Source organism: Saimiri boliviensis, chromosome 11 (assembly GCF_048565385.1).
Source record: "Saimiri boliviensis isolate mSaiBol1 chromosome 11, mSaiBol1.pri, whole genome shotgun sequence".
NCBI classification, from domain to species: Eukaryota; Metazoa; Chordata; class Mammalia; order Primates; family Cebidae; genus Saimiri; species Saimiri boliviensis.
In genome coordinates, this window is record NC_133459.1 from 58,373,092 (window position 1) to 58,392,123 (window position 19,032).

The window sequence follows — 19,032 nt, forward strand, 5'->3', positions numbered from 1 at the left end:
ACCTCTTTCAATTTGCTCCTTTTCTGTTTCCTGTTTCAGAGAATGGCACCGCTATCCATCAAGTTGCCAAAGCCAGAACCTTGGAAGCCATTCTCAATTTCTCTCAAGTCAGGGCCTGTATCCAACTAGTCATCGAGACTTTCTTTTCTACCTCCTTGGTGTCTCCATCCCTCCTGTTCCTGCCTTGGCTTAAACCCTCATAATTTCTTGCCTGGATTATTGAAACAGCCTTCTAAAAGATCTCTCTGTCCCTGGTTTTGCCTGCTTCTTAATCAATTCTCCAAATTCCATTGGAATGCTCTTTTTTCCCATTGAATCTGATCATATTATTTATTTGTTTAATATCCTTTGATGATTCCTTTGGATCTTTAGGATAAAATTCACACTTCTTAGAAACACCCTTAATAAACTGGCTCCTAGTTTCCGTTCTAAAGTTGACTTGAGCAGGACATATAGTTCCCTGATTTAGCCATGCTCTCATGTCAGTGTTTTCACATTGACTGACCACTTTGCCAAACCACTTTTCCCATCTCTTCCCCTGTCCCACCATTTTTTGTTTGTTTTTGTTTTTTGTTTTGTTTTTGAGATGGAGTCTCACGCTGTCACCCAGGCGGGAGTGCAGTAGCAGGATCTTGGCTCACTGCAACCTCTGCCTCCTACGTTCAAGTGATTCTCCTGCCTCAGCCTCCCGAGTAGCTGGGACTGCAGTGGTGTACCACCACGCCCAGCTAATTTTTTTATTTTTAGTACAGACAGTGTTTCACCTTATGTTGGCCAGGATGGTCTCAATCTCTTGACCTCTTGATCCACCTGCCTCGGTGTCCCAAAGTGCTGGGATTACAGGCGTGAGCCACCATGACTGGCCCCCTCTCCCCCCATTCTTTGCCAAACTTGCCTGTCCTTTAAGACTCAGTGCTTACATCATCTCCTTTGGAGAGCTTTCAGGTGAGGACACGTTGGTGTTCCTTCTCTGTGTTCAAAGTTACTGCCTGTCACACAGAATTGTGATGACGTGTTTAAAACTTTGCCTTTCTCCTGAGCCCCTGGAGAATTCAGGAACCCAAACCATAAAAGTCTGTTGTCCCCAGTGCCTGTCACAGTGCTCAGAACACACTGAGTGATTATTATGTCAAATGCAAGAATGGATTAAATATGCCATATTTATCAGAAAGGTGGCTGTTTCATTGAAAGAGGAGAAAGACTCAAAGTTAGTAAAAATCTTTTTTTATACTTTTAAGGCAGAGTGTAGAGTTATAGAAAATACTAAATATGAAAAAACAAGCTGACAAACTACAGAAGGAGGTCTTTAGGTCCTGGTCAGCTTAAATACATGTCTTAGCTAGAGTCTTGCCACAATAATGAACTTCATATTCACCAACCCACGCTTTGTCCGTAAGGGGACTCCTTCCCAATAATAATGAAGAAGCTACATGAAAATGAAGATGAAAGAGTAATTAAAACAGAAGGAGCTAGCTAGAGCATAGTTAGATTCTTCTGGGAGGCATGTTTGGGAGCAGTTTGGAAGGGGTTTGTACTGTGAAGCAGAAAGAGAATGAGTTCAAACGGTGAAGAATATGGATTGTGTATAAAAGGGTTAAACTGAGCCTGCATGCATAGAATGTCTTAGGTTCTACAACCCTATTGAAGCTACACCAGACTTGGGTAATGGTCAGGGAAGTTAAAAAATAAATGAACGTGTATCCACATTGCTTCAGCAGTCCTGACAGAAACCATCATTGCATTGAAGGTGTGCTAGAGGAACAGGATGAGTGAGTGCACAGAATGAAGATGACAGATACTTGATATGCTTCTATACTGATCTTTATGAATGGTCAAATTCCACTGATTTTAGAGACAAGATCCACAGAAGTCCTTTAAGACTGCATTTATTTATCTTGGGAGTTACAGATGATCTGTGAACCCTCTGAAATTGTGGCTGCGTGGATGTGCTTTAAATTTTTTTTTTTTATCTTCCTGGAGAGAGAGTGGATAGCTTTCATATTCTATGGTTCTCTCTCCTGTACCCAAAGAAAATTCAGAGCTACTGGTCAAACCAACCCTCTCCCCCACCACCCCCAAAAAATGCTTTTAACTCAGACATAACCTTTCCTGGTCCACTCTGAAGTCCCCTGTTCAGGAGTAAGGGAATTGAGGTGTGATAGTGGCTGCTTCTTGCTTCCAATGTTCCTTGGGCCTCAATTTGCCTCATGCTCTGGGGAAACAGAATTCTATTTAACATGCCTCCCAGAACTGTATTATACTCTGAGTGAGTTCCAGATGTCTTAAGAGATGTCAGATGGCTCACGAAAGGCAGACCAGCTTAAAGAAAATGTACCCCATTTCCTTGGATTTGAACCATGAAGTTAAGCTTTTGGGGCTGGTTATTAGGAGAACATTAAAGATTCAAGGTCTGCCCTGAAAACCAGACCTCAATGGGGCCATCATCACTTGACTGTGGGAATATTCTCCTTTCTTAGATTATTTGGAAGTAAGACTCTCATCAAACATTGATTTTTTTTTTTTAATGTAAGAAGGAAAGGAAGCATATTTAGTGAGGGCCTCGTAAATCAGATAATATGCTAAATGCCTTCACATATTTATTTTATTTAATTCCCACATAGACACAGGAGGTAGATATTTGGGACCCAGATTTGCCAGTGGAAAATCTGAGACTCATAGAGGTTTAGTAAATATATTCTGATTTTAAAGTTGTTTATGTTTCATTCTATGAGTATCATCTGAGAATATTCAAGCTTCGCCATTGGGTTATGTGGTTTCTAATCTAAGAAAAAATTGCTGCTAAGAATTTTTAGACTAGGAGTCTATTTCTGTAGATCTTCTCACAAGCAAGTAAAGGCCATATGTGATGTGTGGACTCTCCTGCAGTGCTCTATCTCTCTTCTCATGAAATATGCTTGCATGTATAATATTCAAATGCACACACACACACACACACACACACACACACACACACACACAGTTTTGCCTTTGCATAGTTGATTTTAAATATGGAAGTTAAGAGAAAAATGCTTTTGTCCTAGAATAATAACCCATTTTCAGCATATCATGTTCTTGCTCCAGTAAACATCACCATTCTTTTAAATTCTCTGACTCCCTCAATTATAACTTCTGTATACCTAGATGAAAGACATTTTCTAATCTTTCTAACAGGAAGTTTTTAGCTACAATTTCCAAGTCTTTCTAAACTTCTGGAATTCTAACTCTTGTGTATTGGACATAATGGACTTATTCAGATATCCTTTATCCAATGAAGTGCCAATTCTGGCTCTCAGTTTTCATAACTCTTCTTAACTTTGCATCCTGGCCCTGCCACTTGTTAGCTGTGACTCTTGGGTGATTCAATTGGCCTCTTTGAGACTAGTTTAAAAAATTTATTAAGTGGGTATTATAAGGGTTACCTAGATTTTGTAGCATTTTGTACAGAATTAACCTTGTAAGTGTTACATGAGATAATGTAAGCAAAGCGTTTAGCACAACACTTGGCACTTAGTAAAAGTGTAGTGGTGATGAGGTGTTGCTGATAGAGTTACGGTAGTGGTGGTAATTATTATTTTATCTGTATCCAAAGTAGCCTTATGATGGAGTTTATTTGACTGCAGAAGTTCCATGAATTAACATGGTTCTGAATTCTCTTCCATGAAGCACATCTGCACTGCTAATTAATGCTCCAAAACAGCATGATAACCTGTATCAGCAGTAAATTACATTGGTCCCTAAAATTTTGTTTTCCTAAGGAATGGGACACACCACATGCTGTTCTCACTGGAAGCCAGGAAAGAGTGTGAGAAATAAACACTTGGCCTTAAAAAAACAGTTGCTTTCCATTATGAAATGTTATTTGGATGTTGTCATATTCTCTATTATTAACATAAAACAAAACCCAATATAAGTAATTTCTGGATCCATTTCACAATTTCTGTACATTTCACAATTTGTCAGCCTTGTTTTTCTTTTCTGCCTTGTTTTTCTCAGGCAAAGAAAACAAACAATTGTGTGATGTAATCCACAAGCTGAATACAGATCAGCCCTGTGCCTTATTACTATAGACCCAATGCCCTGAAGTATCCTTTATAGAAGAACAAATCTGAAATTGAATTTTGGTTACCTTAGGTGGAGGGAGGCAGCCAGAGAATGAGCGATCTTCTTTTCGAAAACTAAGATTGAGATTGTCTATGTTGAGTTTCCTATTGGTTGTCCTTAGTGCCATCTTGAAAATCTCCAGCAGACTCCTGTTTACTTCTGGCTGTGTGCTGGAGTGTTGGGGTGGAGTGCTGATTGGAGGGGAAAGGGAGAAGGCTGTGAAAGGATGATCTACTCAGAGCAGCTGCATGCTTTCCTACTACATCTCTCAACTTTGCTACACACTGTGAAACCAGACAGCCCATCCACGAAGGCCTTCTCAGTCTTGGGAACCTGGTCATGAGGGTGCATGCAGACATTTCATAGCTTAACTCAAACCTGCTCTGTCTGAGTGAGCTCTACTATCTCTTTCTCAAGAGGCACCAACCAATCTGTCTATGACAATGGCCCAAATTCTTAATCTATCTTTATAACTTTCTTTTTCTAGGTTGAGAGAGAAAATAAGTAATCGTAGTAATTTACTTTAGCTGCTTGATTTTACTTTTCTTCAACTCAGATAATTACTGATGGCAAATGAAATTTCTAAACTGCTCATTGCCACAAGCAAAGCAAAGAAGATTCCACCAGATCCACATACCAAGGGAATCTAGTTGCCTTGGAGGAAATCCTGAACCACCTGAATATCCTGCATTAACCTTGACTCTGCTCCTTATATATAAAAGCCCAGAAATGTTTGGGAGTAATTATTTACTTACAGTCTGGCATGCAAATGTACATAATTATTAAGATGATCTGTCTGACTATTGTTATTTTAAATAATAGTTGAAAAACAACAGAGTGAGATGTTATAGTCATTAATTTTATGAAACTGATTTGATACATTTACTCACTAACAGACAAAGATATTTGTTCCTCCAGATCCAGGTGGACTATTGCTTCCTCTGTGAAGCTTTTCTTGTTTTCCATTGTCTCAAGTTAAACACCAAGTTCCCTAGAGGGACAGTCCATGACATTGCCCAACTTCTACCCATCTAAATTGGGTTTCTTTCAGTGGTATACTGGTAAATCTTTAACAATCAGCTCCACAAGATAAAGCCCTAATTTGTTGCATTACAGATTTCCCTGGTGTAAATACTCCCACCATGGCTGATTTCAGGCTACCACTCTGTGTCGTTGAATGAGGAGGTCAGAAGAGGTATGCATCATTGGCCCTCATGTCTGTCTCCTGCACACCCCTGATTGATACATTATTCATGGTGCCTTGTTCTTTTCCCTAAGAGATCTCCTTCAACTTGCAGTCACATCACTATTTCCTTATTTTTTTCAAGTCTGACTTCCCTAGTAGTCTGCTCTAAGAGGTCAAGTCTGTTTTGTTCCTTACTGTTTCCTAGGGATCATGTACAGTATCTGGAATTGATTCATTTCAGATGTACATAACTTTGTCTAAAGGTCATATTATTTTCTTTCTTTTTTTTTTCTTTTTGGCTCTGTGACTCTCATACAAGCTTTGCCTCCAAATTATACTATTCTGAACTACTTAATAATACATATTTTCCAAAAGTTTGGTACAGAGAAGAAATAGTGGACATATGTCTTTATTTTGATCACCAACTTTTGCATGTACACTCACCTGTCCAAAAAGTTCCCCAGATCATGAGATGGTCCACCTCTCACTATGGCAGAGGAGAATGCCAACTATTTGCTTTACCAGGCTATCTTTGCTGCAAGGACATATGACCCAAACACTGCCAATCTGATGTCTCTGTTCCAGATCTGAATCATAAGTCTTCCTTCCTCTTTCCTTGCAAGGACAGTTTCTGGGCATAGGAATTCATGAAGTTTTGGTCCCTAGCGCAGTACACTGAGTACTGAATAGGCAGGTGTTGTATGGAACCCATTTACTGCAGCTGGTAGGGTTTCTTAGAAGGCCTGTTGGCAGGAATTTATTTCATCTGGTCCAATTTAGGAAATGAGAGCTGTTGCTACCCCTGCTGCCACTGGCAATGCTGGAACCTTTTAAAACATCACAGAGCTACCCTATTAGAGGCTCTACCTGACAGAACATGGGAAGGGGATTTTCCTGATCCAGACATTAATTAATGAAGGGCCTGGCTTTGTTACAGGCCATCAGTTGGGCATTTTTACAAATACACTGTATGGTTTTTATAAAGCAGCACGTTCTCTGATGAGCTCAAAATCGTTTCTTTATGTGCCTCTTCTATAGAATAGATATTCAGGTAACCCTGAAAGTAAGTTTCTGTGAGCTCTTTAGATAATTGGAGGTGCCAGTTACATTCAACAAATATTATTGGGCATCTCCTGTATGCCAGGAACTATGTTAGAACTATGCTAGACACAGAGTTGGCCAGGACAGCCATGATTCCTAACCTCAAATGTCAAATAAATAACTGAAAATACCATAACAGCTAAAAAGGGGAAGGACTATGGGACCATATAACAGAGATCTAACCTTGTCTAGGTATCAGCCAAAGCTTCCTGTCTAGGACTCATAAGACCTTATCTGCCAGGGAGTGGCCATGTATTCTACTGCATGGTCTATGACCTCTCAGGGCCAAAATTTTACAGTATGTATTATGTGAAGGGTAGTTTCTGATTGTCAAAAATGTCTAGGACTTTATGGCTCTCAGTAAGATAGTTGCTCCCAGAGTGATATTTGACTGGAGTGCCCACAGGGCAGTATTGTTTTCTTTATAGCATGAGCCCTAAAGGAAGAGACTAGGCCTTGTCAATCCTGGAATTCACTGTGCCCAGCAAAGTAAGCCTGACAAACAGATCACATTCAATAAGTGTTGAAGTTATCACAGTCAAAGAGGGCACACTGTAGGAAAGAATCAGGTCCAACAGTTGGTCCAAAGACATTTCAAAGAAAAAAAAAAAACAAACACCCCACCTTTTTCCTAGAGTAAAACACTTAACTCCAACGTCATGGCTCTTAACCACCATGTCACATTGTTTGTAGTTGAAAAGAGTGACTTCTAGAAGAACAGTTAAAAATAACAAAAACACTTATATAGTACTTACTATGTACCAGGCACTGTCTTTTTAGAACTTTGCATTTATTAACTCAGTTACTCTTATAAACCAATGATATTCCCATTTTACAGCTGGAGAATGGAAGCACAGAAATGCCAAGGTCACATAGCCCCAGAATGGCAAAGACAGTAGTTGAGGCCAGGCTTCTGCAATGGGGTCTATACTCCTAACCACTGTAATTTGTCACCTTTTTTTGGAAAACAAGAGAATTTCATACTTTATTGCATTTCATCTCTGATTATATTCTTCACATCCTATTTTTATTTTGAGTAATTTCTTTCCTGTGCAATTATATGAAGTGACTATTGATGCCTGAACCTTAAACTTTTTTTCACTAGTGTCTGCAACCCGGAGCTGACTGACTGAACATCTTTTTGGAATCACACTTTATAGATGAGCTCTGCACTCGTACACAATCATTTCTTATTTCATAATGAGGTTTTCCATTTTCACACAGCAACCTCATAAAAAGACACATGCTTGATGTTAAAAAACATATGCAATTGCTGCAAATAACTTTTTGTGTTGGCCTGTGCACAAAAAGAGAGAGAGAGAGAAAAAAAAAAAACTCTGAGCATAACCCAAGTGCTGAGGAAGAGCAAAGTGATTCTGCATTGGGTGAGGTGTTCGAGTGAACGCCTTCAAGATCCCTGCCAGCTCAAGGAGTCTAGTGCCATGGACTGACTGTGTCCCTTCAAAGCTCTTGTGTTGAAATCCTAATACCAATGTGATAGTATCAGAAGGCTGGGCCTGTGGGATTTGGTCATGAGTCCTCATGAGTGGGATTAGTGCCTGTCTTAGTCTATTTTTGGGCTGCTATAACAGAATATCTGAGATTGGGTGATTTATAAAGAACAGATATTTTATTTCTTGGGTTCAAGGGGGTAAGAAGTACAAGGTTGGTGGTATGCATCTTGCAAGGAACTTCTTGCTGTGTCATTCTACGGTGGCAGGCAGAAGGGCAAGGAGAGGCAAGGGTGAGAGACAAACCCGCTTTTACAACAAATCCACTCTCTTGTAACTAACTCACTCCTGATATAATGACATTAATGCATTCAAGAAGGCAGAGCCCTATGACCTAATCACCTCTTGTTAGATCCCATCTCCCAGTGCTGTTGTTCATTAGGGATTATGTTTCCAGGACCTGAACTTTGGGAAACACATTCAAACCAGAGCAATATCTTTGTAAGGAGAAGCCAGAAAGCCAGCACACTCTCTTTCTGCCATATGGGGGGATACAGAGAGAAGTCAGCAGTGTGCATCCCGGGAGAGTCCTCCCCAGAACTCAGTCATGCTGGTGCCCTGATCTTAGACTTTCAGCCTTTGCTTCAGAACTGTGAATCATACATGCATGTTCTTTATAAGCTACCCAATTTATGAAACTTTTTAAAAGCAACCCACAGAGACTAAGACACCTAGAAACAATATGCCCACAAAAAGGGAAAAGAGCACCTTTGGCTGTGATTGCCATGACTCTCAGTTTTCCTCCGGTCTGCAACTGCTTTATTTTGCTGCGGATAGTCTGAAGCTGCACTGTTTAAAAACCAGAGTAGCTTCTCATAGTTCACCTAAAAATTAAATATGAAACAGAACATCCTCATTTAATTTATATGTAAGGAAAGAGGCCTGCTGAGATAAAATGTATTTGGGGTATTTTTACCTTTAAACATTTAAAAAAACACTTAAAAATGTGATATCATAATTATTGATGCTTTTTAGCAAGTATTATTATTCACCCTCCTGAACAAATGGTAAAATTGTACTTCCTGGTTGTCTTGTGGTTGGGTAAGGCCACGTGACTAGTTCTGGCCAGTGTAGTATAAGCAGAACTGAGACCCCGTGAGCTGACGTGAGACCTCCGGGGCTCTTTTTCCCCTTCGGCCGTCCTGTCCAAAAATATTCTAAAGTAGCTGTTTCATCATCCTGGGTCCTGGAGCTAAACGGATGACAGTGTTGAGAAGAACCATGGCTGGCTCTATGGATATATAAATGAAAAAAATAACCTTTTGTTTCTGTAAGCCACAAACATTTCTACAGCATAACCTAACCTTAGCCTCTCTTTCTATCCCCACCTCTCTCTCCACTCTCTCCCTTGCTCTTTCTCACATATCTTGTACATTTATTATATATGATGTATTCAGCAGATATATTTAGATATATTGAGCAGATATATTCAGATAATCTGAAGACAAAAATGTATTAGGCTAGGTGAAAAATCTGAAGACCTTTTTTCTGCATAGGAAAAGACTGAAGGAATGTCATCCATTTCCACTGCTAGGCTGGATGTCATCCCAGGGACTCTGGTGGACAGACAGCTCCAGGGTAGCAGAGGGGTGAGAAGTGGGAGAGGAAAGCTTGATAGGGTCCCTGACAGAAACTAGCTCTCAGGCCAGAAGATTTGGTTGAACTGAATATTCAAATAGGTTGTACTAATACATTCATATTGTATTGCTAAATACTTATCATAAATATATAACTAATTATATTCTGTTGCATTTATTGCATTACTAAATCCTGAGACTAAACTTGCAAAGTTGGTTTTGGCCTGGTTTTCTGGATGAGATCATTGAGGTATGGTAGAACTTAAGTAGATTATGCTCCATGTCACAGTTAATGATGGTGGGATTGAGATTAAAGTCCAGGACTTCTTTTTTAAGGTCTGTGCTGTCTATCGCCTTGCTATTTACACATGCTCACTAATAATTTTCTTATTGCTATTACTTCTTCCTATTTTAGGGTATTTTCCTCTGGCTCCCAGAATTTGGTGACACTTGGACTACACTTTAAATTCAGACATAGGTGTGAGCTTGGAAAATACAGTGCCCAAGGAACCCTGGACCTGTCATTGGGGAACTTGGGGCTGCCATTAATTATCGGGGTATCCTGAGCAAGTTCCAGGAAAACCTTTGGTCCTCAGTTCCCTAATCAGTAAATTTCAGAGATACCTCCCACTTGTAACTTTCCAGGAAACTGTGATGATAAGAAGGAGATCTTAGTTCAGGTCTCCATTCTTACGTTGGGTCCTGCAGACTGAGCTAGCTCATGAATGGACTTGAGTGGATCCATTATCTTGAATCCGTAACTACCCTAATATTGTTAAAAGCTGACAATGTAAGTTGGGGCAGGGAGACCCTTTAAAGATAAATTAAACAGAGCGAAGAGACCTAAATCTATTTTCTATTCTAACTAGAAATTTCTACACATGAATATAAATAAGCTTTTAATCTTAATAGTCAGTGGTAAAGGTCATTTGCAAGGATGTAGCTAACTTCTTAATCTGTTACCCTAGTGGGTATGAATTAAAGAAACAAAAGGAACCCACACTTCCAATTGCAAGATGGCCATACCATTTCAGGAGAGCCCCTCTTAGAAAATCTCTGACAAAGGATTTTGACTGTTGGTAACTGTAGAGGGAGTTCATGCCTCAAAAAGAGGTGGCTCAGCTGAGATTGGAGAAGGAATCCTGAAGAGATTGGGTCCAGTATCTTCAGCTCTGTCTGAAGCTTTTCTAATAAGTTGGATCTCAAAAGACGTGACTTGAGTTCTCTTCTGACCAGGGCAAGAAGAAAAGTGTCTTCATTTGTTGTCCCACTCGGCCTCTGGCCAATATCCTAACACACAATGAAACACAAAGAGGACAAAAAACACAAAGTAGGACTCTTCAATCAGCCAGTTAAAGACCAAAGCAAGGAAACAGAGGCACACTGGGGCTGGTATCTGAGCACCCACTCTCAGGCCTGGCCTGGAGCAGTACAAGTTAGTGGCACTGAAGGTGAGCATTCAATCTGGTGTATTCACTATAATGCATCAGCTCTCTTCCTTCGGGAGAAGAAAGCAAATCCTTGAGTATATGGTCTGGTAGAAGACGCTTTAACATACATTTGCCTTTTTCAAAATAACTGCTTTGATGGTACGAGAATTTAGAATAACACATTTTGGAGACCCATTGCAGCTGAGAGCTTAGCTTGGGTGATGCAAATCAAAGACGATATCTATAACCTGACAAAGTTAACTGGGAGCATCATGGCCCTTCCTGAGCTCAGCAATTCCTAAAAGGAAGAAGGTTGGAGGAAGATGAGGAGTTGGGTTGAAATTTTTAAGATTTGCCTGTGAACTCCCCAGGACACTTCCTGGAAAGCTGACTGGATAAACAAAATCTGGTATCCATTTGTCCGTTCTCAGACTGTCTTTAATTTTTTTTTATGGAGGTGGGGTCTCACTATGTTGTCCAGACTGGTCTCAAACTCCTGGCCTTAACTGTTCCTCCCACCTTGGATTCTCAAAGTGGCATCCTGGCCTACCTCATCTGGTGGACGGCTGCCTGCCAGCTGCTGTCCAGCCTCTTCGACCTCTACTTCCACCAGCTCCCACACATTACAGGTGTGAGCCATTATGACCAGCCCTCAGACTGTCTTATCATCTGCTCCACATCAGAAAATACTGTCAACAAATAATACTCCTTCAGGCACAATAGAAACAACTCAACAACTCTTAAAATACACACCTCATGTTGGTCAGAGCTGCCTCTCACCATCTGTTCCAAGGACCAGTCTCTAAGGTTTCTCCTGGGAATGCCATGTACATAGGACAGGGACTGGTCTCCAGTTGGTACAGAGCTGCAGTAGACATCTGCCCGACTGGAAATCTTAACGGAGCAAGGACAAAGGGAAGCAAGGAGCGGAAGAGGATGTAGGGAAGAGAAAGAGGTAAAAAGGGAGAAAATGAGTAAGCCAACCAATTTCTTTAAGCACATTCCTAGGTCTAAACGAACTTCTGCCCATGTATCATCAAGTCATTGAATCATCACTGAAGAAAGCTTGCCTTCACACCAATTTCAGCACTATGTGCTTAACATATGTTAGACAAATATATTCACACTGAGGTATGCCTAATTTGGGCAGAAAAGTATCTGTGACAGGCAAAAAATATATATAGGTAAACATAAGGTATTTATAGGCAAATGTGGGGTTCTTATTAGAGATAAGGGTATCATGAGGCTGTTTTAATTAGCAGGTTCAGGAAGGGGAGCAAAGGTAATTGTTAACTTTGACAAGAGATTAAAAAGCTCAGAATATTATACTTTAGGAGTAATGTTATTAAAAGTTGCAACAGAGTAAATGATAGAAGTAGGATCAATAATAAAATCCTGTTCTCTCTTGCCTTGGAGCATGGTATATTAATTGTGTTTTGAAGTTATTCATCTCTTATGGTGTTTTGACATCTTGAGAAAGTGGGCCTTGTTGGCTGGCAGGAACTGTCCCTGCCAGGACTAACTAATTCCTAGAGAAGTAAACATACAACTTGCATGCTAACACATCTTTCATATGCAAACCAGTCCTGAGCTGAAACCCCCAAATACCTCCTTTATTTAAGTCCCACACACCAAGCCTTTATTCTCTTGCCCTAAATAAATTCAGGACTAAGTTTCAGACAACTAGGGGTAGTCACTCTGCCCGAGTCTGGTGGAATTATTCCAGCTTGCCAGTCCTAAGCTGTTTGCTGTGCCCTGCTTTGCCTTTCCCATGTAAACCCCAGAGAAAGGCTGTGGCTTATGCTTTTCTCTCCTTGCTCCTCCTTCTGCCTCCTTAAGGTCCTCAAGTGGCCCTACGTGATGTGGCATCCCCCATTCTCTTGTGAAATAAAAGCAATGAACTCTTGTTTCAAAGGCAATTGTCTCCAAGTCTGTTATCTCACCATATCCGATTAAAACAAAAACTCAGTACAAATTGAGATACAAGGTAGGTAGTACTCGCACACTTTTACATTTGGAAAGCCAAGTCTTGCGGAAGTTAAATAACTTTATTTCTTCATTTAAAAAAACATTTATGGTTTGTCTAGTGTGGGCCAGGCACTGTCATAAGCCCTAGAGTGAAAAAAAAACACAGACTCAGCCCCTGCTCTCACAGAGCTTGCAGATGGTGGGAGGCATAGCAAGTAATGATGATAATAGAAAAGGGATTCTACAGGCCACTCTCAGAAAAGTCCATGGGTCCACCTGATCTGGACTTGGTGGTCCAGGTCTGAAGGCAATGGCATCTAAATCTAGGCTTGCAATATAACTCAGATGTAGATTTGGATAGGCTAACAAGTGGGGAGGGAGCAGGAGAGGACAAGAAGATTACATGAAGAGTGAACTGGATATAGAAAACCTCTAAAGTGCATACCGGGGTGTAAGAGAGAGAACATGCTTGCAGACCATCGTTTAACTTTTGGAAAAGCCCAAAGGTAAGTCTGGAGAGAGAGAGGCAGGAGAAAGGCAATGACTTACCTTTAGCCTTGTTAGCATCTGTGCTTTATTCTGAGGGCAATGGGAACCATAAAAATATTATTAGTAGAGCAACATCTAGAGCAGATTTGTCCAAAATTTACTCCCTAGTAAATTGTGCAGACATTTGAATCCTGCTTTTCACAATTACCCTCAGAAGAGAGAGATTCAATATTCAGTCCACAGAGCAACTTCCCTCTGTGAAATATTTGGCTAGGTATTTCAGACATGTTGTTCACAGGACAATATGTTTCTTTGCAAATTATTTGTAATATAAAATATTTCCATTTTCAGCCACATCCAATTTTTTTTTTTTTTTTTTTTTTTTGCCTCTGAGAATGTATGTGTTTCTGTATGATGGTGTTTTAAAGAAATGTTATCAATACTTCAGCATTCCATGGGTCAAGGTATCTTTCAGTTGCCTTTGCTTTCATTTAAACATGAAAATGTATTAAGTGCCTTCATCCTCGATACTACAGATACAAATGAACAAGGCAGGTGTGACTCCTTCCATTATAGTTCTTTGGGTCTAGACATCATAGATTGAATTTTTGGCTTCACCTATGGAAAGAGGAAAATATAGCGTACTTCCAGGAATGCTGTGAAGAATGGGTGTTACGTATTTTAAATATTTTATACATTCTAAAACCTTATGATGTATTTATTTGCTGTATTTTGTGTATCTCCCTCCCATATGATCTCCATGTGGTTCAGGACTCTGTCTTGTGCCTGGCTGACACCCCTGCATCCAGAGCAGCCCTGAATCTGCTGAAAGACTAGAGTAACAGCATGGGAGAACAGGGAGGAGCTCTTGGTGCAGGAGTGCAGGCCTGCTTCAGGCTGGGCTTCGGATTTCTCCCTTGATTTAAGTCACCTGGGGCTGTTGTTTTTCCAAAGCAAAGAGTGTTCCCAACATGTCAAAAAAGATAAAATAGGAAATTTTATCAAGATTCCCTGTTTCTGAACTTGGGATTTGTCAGAGCACCTACAAAGTCTCTAATACCATGGTTTCTCTCATTTGGTTTACTTTGAATCACAAAATCGACTTGAGGACCAATACCATAGCCTGAAGTGACTTCAATCAATCCTAGTTGTGTGATGTTTGCCTAAAAGAACTGGTACAAATGAAGTGCAGAAATCTAACACAGATTTACGAACTCTTCTGGGGGTGTTGGAACTTGTAAGAGTTGGAAATGTAAACAAGTCTTTTAAAGATTGCTTATAAATAAAACTATTTTTGAGTGTGTGTGGAATCATGCACACTCTCTTTCAAGAGAAGTGTACACAACAAATCATCTTAATATTATGCAATGGATAGCTGTGGTTTGGGAGAAAATTTCTAGACAGAGCATTAATTGCAGATGTGAAAAGTTTTTTCTTAAATAACTCAGACCAAGGTACTGGGGTGTTCTAGAAAGCTGTTAAATGGCTCAAAAATCGGCACTAGTGATAATGAAGACAGCCATAAGAAACATCAAGTAAAAAGTCTGATACATTTTTTTTTAAGAAATGCAGACTTAGAAAAAAAGTGTTTTCAAATTAATATTATATGTAACATGTGATTTTGAAATGTGCTTTAAATAAATTAATACAATACCTATCAATATTAATCATTTGACTATTTTACTCATATTTGTAAAAATGTATATTTTATTTACATTTTAACTTTTACTTTTGGAAACTTCAAGTGCAGGTACACGCAGAGATAATAGCATGATGAAACCCCCTGTGCTCATCACCAAGCTTCAATTATCAATTGATATCTTATTTTATTTAAACCAGAATTACCCCCTACAACAGATTAAGTGAAGCCAGACAATGTGTTATATGTCCACATTACTTCAGCATGTGTCTATAAAGCAGTGGTTCTTAAAGTGTAGTCTTTGGGTCTGAAGCTTCAGCTTCACCTGGGTGTTGATGAGAAATGAGAATTCTTGAGACCTGACTCACACTCACTAAATAAAAATTTGTGGGATGGGGCACAGAAATCTGTGTTTGAATAAGTCCTCCAATAATTCTGATATACACTGAAGTTTGAGAACCACCGCCCCAAGAATAAGAACTCTTTTTAAATACACAATAACATTGTAACACTTGAAACATTTATTATTATTAACAGTAATTCTTTAATATCACCAAATGTCTAATCAGTGTTTAAAATCCCCTAGTTGTCTGGTAAATCTTATTTTTATAGCTTGTATATTCAAAATAAGAACAATATATTGCAATAGGTTAATATCTCTTCTTCCTTCCTTCCCTCCCTCCCTCCCTCCCTTCTGTCTTTCTTTTTCTTTTTCTTTCTTTTTTCTTTTTCTTTCTTTCTCTTTCTTTCTTTCTTTTCTTTCTTTCTTTCTTTCTTTCTTTCTTTCTTTCTTTCATTCTTTTTCTTTGTTTGTTTGTTTGTTTCTTTCTTTCTTTCTTTTTCACTACAGCCTGGCCTGAATTCCTAGATTCAAGCAATCCTCCTGTCTCAGCCTTTCAAGTAGCTAGGACTAGAGGTGTACACCAGCACACCTGGCTTACATTTTTAGTTTTTTGTAGAGATGGAGTCTTGCTATGTTGCAAGAGTGGCCTTAAACTCCTGACCTGAAGCAATCCTCCTACCTTGACCTCCTAAAGTGTTGGAACTACAGGCATGAACCACTCCATCCAGCCTTACATCTTTTAAAATGTCTAGTCTTCACATGCTGCCCCTTTAATTACTATTTTTTCTTGCAATTGTTGAAGAACCTGTGTTTTCTGCACTGTACAGTTTTACACAGTCTGGATTTTGTTTCTGGCATCCCTACGCTGTCTTTTAAAAAATGTTCCATTTATTTCCTGTAAAATAGTAGTTATATCTAAAGTCTTATTCATATTCAAGTTCACTTTTATTTGGCAAGACATTTTTATAGGTGGTGTATTTCCCCATGGAAGCAAATGTTGTCTGATTGTCTTTTTTGGGTCATATTTACAAGCACTTATATGCATTGCTTAATCCCCCCCTTTTTTTTTAATTAGGGCTTTGAAAAATGGTGATAATCTTATCCCACCATTACCTCTTCATTTATTAACAGAAACAGTTCTTCAAGGGGAAACGTCCCTTCAACTATCAACTTCAGTACAGTTTGCATAGAAAATGGCAAACTGAATAAATGCTTGGTTTTTTTATTTACTGTTTTTTTTCAAATAAAGAGTTTGTTCCTTAACATTCTTCAGAAGTGACCAATGAGTTTCTGTTTTATTTTTGTTTTTAAAAATTATTATGAATGTATACATTTAAGCATATTTAATGTGTTTCAATCTACTGCAATTATTATTTTTATTGATGCCCAAATTATGCCACTTTCAACTGTGGGAGCCTCTTTATGTTAGATCCTGAATCTTCTTAGGCAGGTCTTAGGAAGTCTTTGATATCTTCATTGCTTTTGGAACAAGCAGATATTCCAGGCTCAAAGTTGCAATTAGCTCTTGGAATTTTACCAAGCATAATGCAGATGCAAAGCTACTCATTGCTTTAGGACTAGTCATTGTTTCTAAATTTTTCCAATGGACAGAACTGGGAAATACATTTTGGAAAAGAGTTCATACTAATTTTTCAATTCAAATGTAGGACCATAGGGGTTTTATTTAATTTTATTAATACTATATCTATATTTTATTTCTTCTATACTCCAAATCACAAGTCCTCCCCCCAAAAAAAAGATAATGACTCACTTGCTTTATCACACAAAATATACATACATAGAATAACAGTATCAACGTAACAGTCATTTAAAACATTTAAATATATTTTTTCATGAAATAGTTTCCATATAGTAATTATTCTACTAGGGGTATTCTATGAAGTCATTGTGTTTTAAAATCATTTACAGTAGTTCCATTCTGTTTTATTTTACTGCCAATTAATATACAGTTAGGTTCATGTGGTCGCCAATTTTCAAGGTGGTCCCAATGGTCCCTGCTTCCTGGTTTTATGTCCTTCTGTAGTCTCATTCACCCCCCAACATTTAATTAAAATTGGTCTATGCAACCAATAGAATACTGTGGAAGTGATGGTATGTCACTTCTGAGATTAGATTATAAAAGTTATTGCAGCTTCCAATTTGATTGTGTACAATCAATGTTTCTCAGATCACTCATTTTTTGGGAAGCCAGCTACCATATCACACACACCCCTAGAAAGAAGCTGACCTGAGAAAAACTGAGAACTGTGGACACAGCCAGGAGGCCTCTGTCAATAGACACTTGAATGAGCTTGGAAGCAGATCCTCTAGTTTGGCTCAAGCTTTCAAATGACTGCATCCATGGATGAAATCTGGGGTAAAATTTTACAAGACTTTGAACCAAAATCTCTCATCTAAGCCACTCCTATATTCTTCCCCTGAGAAACAGTAGAAGGTAATACACATGTATTGATTACAGTGAATAAGTTTTAGGGCAATTTGTTACATACCAAAAGGTAACAAAACCAGATTCATTTTATTTTGTTTTTGATTTTTACAAGTTGATTTTCTTAACATATAATTCTACTTTATAATTGTATAGTGTAAAATATTTATGTGGTTGCAAAGCCGAACCTACAAGGTTTTTACCCTTTCATCATGTTGCATCTATGCCCAAGACATAACCACTTCTTACTAATGTTCTTAATTAATTCCTTCATTTTAAAAAACATAAGGTATATGTAGATCATAGATATATAGAGAGATAGATACCTGGTAGAATAATCTATATATATTTTTTCTATCTCACTTTTATTCAATTAATAATGTATCCCATTACATTACTCCACATAGAGATATATAATTATATATACATACATGTATGTATATATATATATATTCTACATTTCTTTTTACAGTTTCATAGTACTCTATATATGGATGTACCTTAGTTTATTCAAATAGTCCATTATCTATGGGAATTTAGATTGTTTATAATTTTTGGTATATATCTTCTGTATAAATCTTTTAATATTATATTTTTCAAGTGTATCTTTGGGACAGGTTTCTCAAAGTGAGATTTTGTTGTCAACAAATAAATGTCGATGTAGTTCTGCTAATTATTGTCAATTTTCCTTCCAAAATGGTTTTTCTATTTAACTTTTTAAAAAAATCATTGTAGCAGTTTATCTATTTCCCCATAGCCTTCCAACAAAGTATATTATCAATATATGGATTTTGCCAATTTATGTTATCAATTTCCTGGATTTTGTTAATGAGAAATTATATTTCAGGATAGAATTAATTTACACTCTATTTATTAAAAGCAAGTCCACATCTTTTGATATGTTTAAAGAACATTTACATTTGTCTTTCTGTGAATCACCTGTTCATATATTTTGCCCATTTTTCTAATAGTTTACTGCCCTTTTTCTTCTTTATTTTAAATAGAATATTCTAGATGAGAGATGTATTTGTCAATGATTCAAGTTGCAGATTTCTCTCCCACTTTGTCAGGTGTTTATGTACTCTGCTTACAGGAGTTCTGGCATATGGTGAAAATAATCACTTTTTTGGTGAAAATTATTAGTGTTATTGGATCCCTTATCCCAGATGATAGAGGAAATCACTCATGTTTACTTGTACTATTTGAATATTTTTATTTCTTTACACTTAAATATCTGATGC

General features: G+C 38.2%; 1 protein-coding gene across 1 annotated transcript in view; it reads right to left on the minus strand.

The window, feature by feature from the left end:
• C11H1orf87 (chromosome 11 C1orf87 homolog) overlaps positions 1-19,032 on the minus strand; it is an 81,059-nt gene that overhangs the window by 38,691 nt on the left and 23,336 nt on the right. Inside the window, exons 4-7 of the mRNA XM_003921492.4 lie at positions 11,660-11,800; positions 10,503-10,766; positions 8,608-8,723; positions 4,127-4,292 (exon numbers count right to left, since the gene is read on the minus strand). Of these exons, the coding sequence (XP_003921541.3) occupies positions 4,127-4,292; positions 8,608-8,723; positions 10,503-10,766; positions 11,660-11,800 (687 nt within the window). The remainder of the gene's footprint in view (positions 1-4,126; positions 4,293-8,607; positions 8,724-10,502; positions 10,767-11,659; positions 11,801-19,032) is intronic.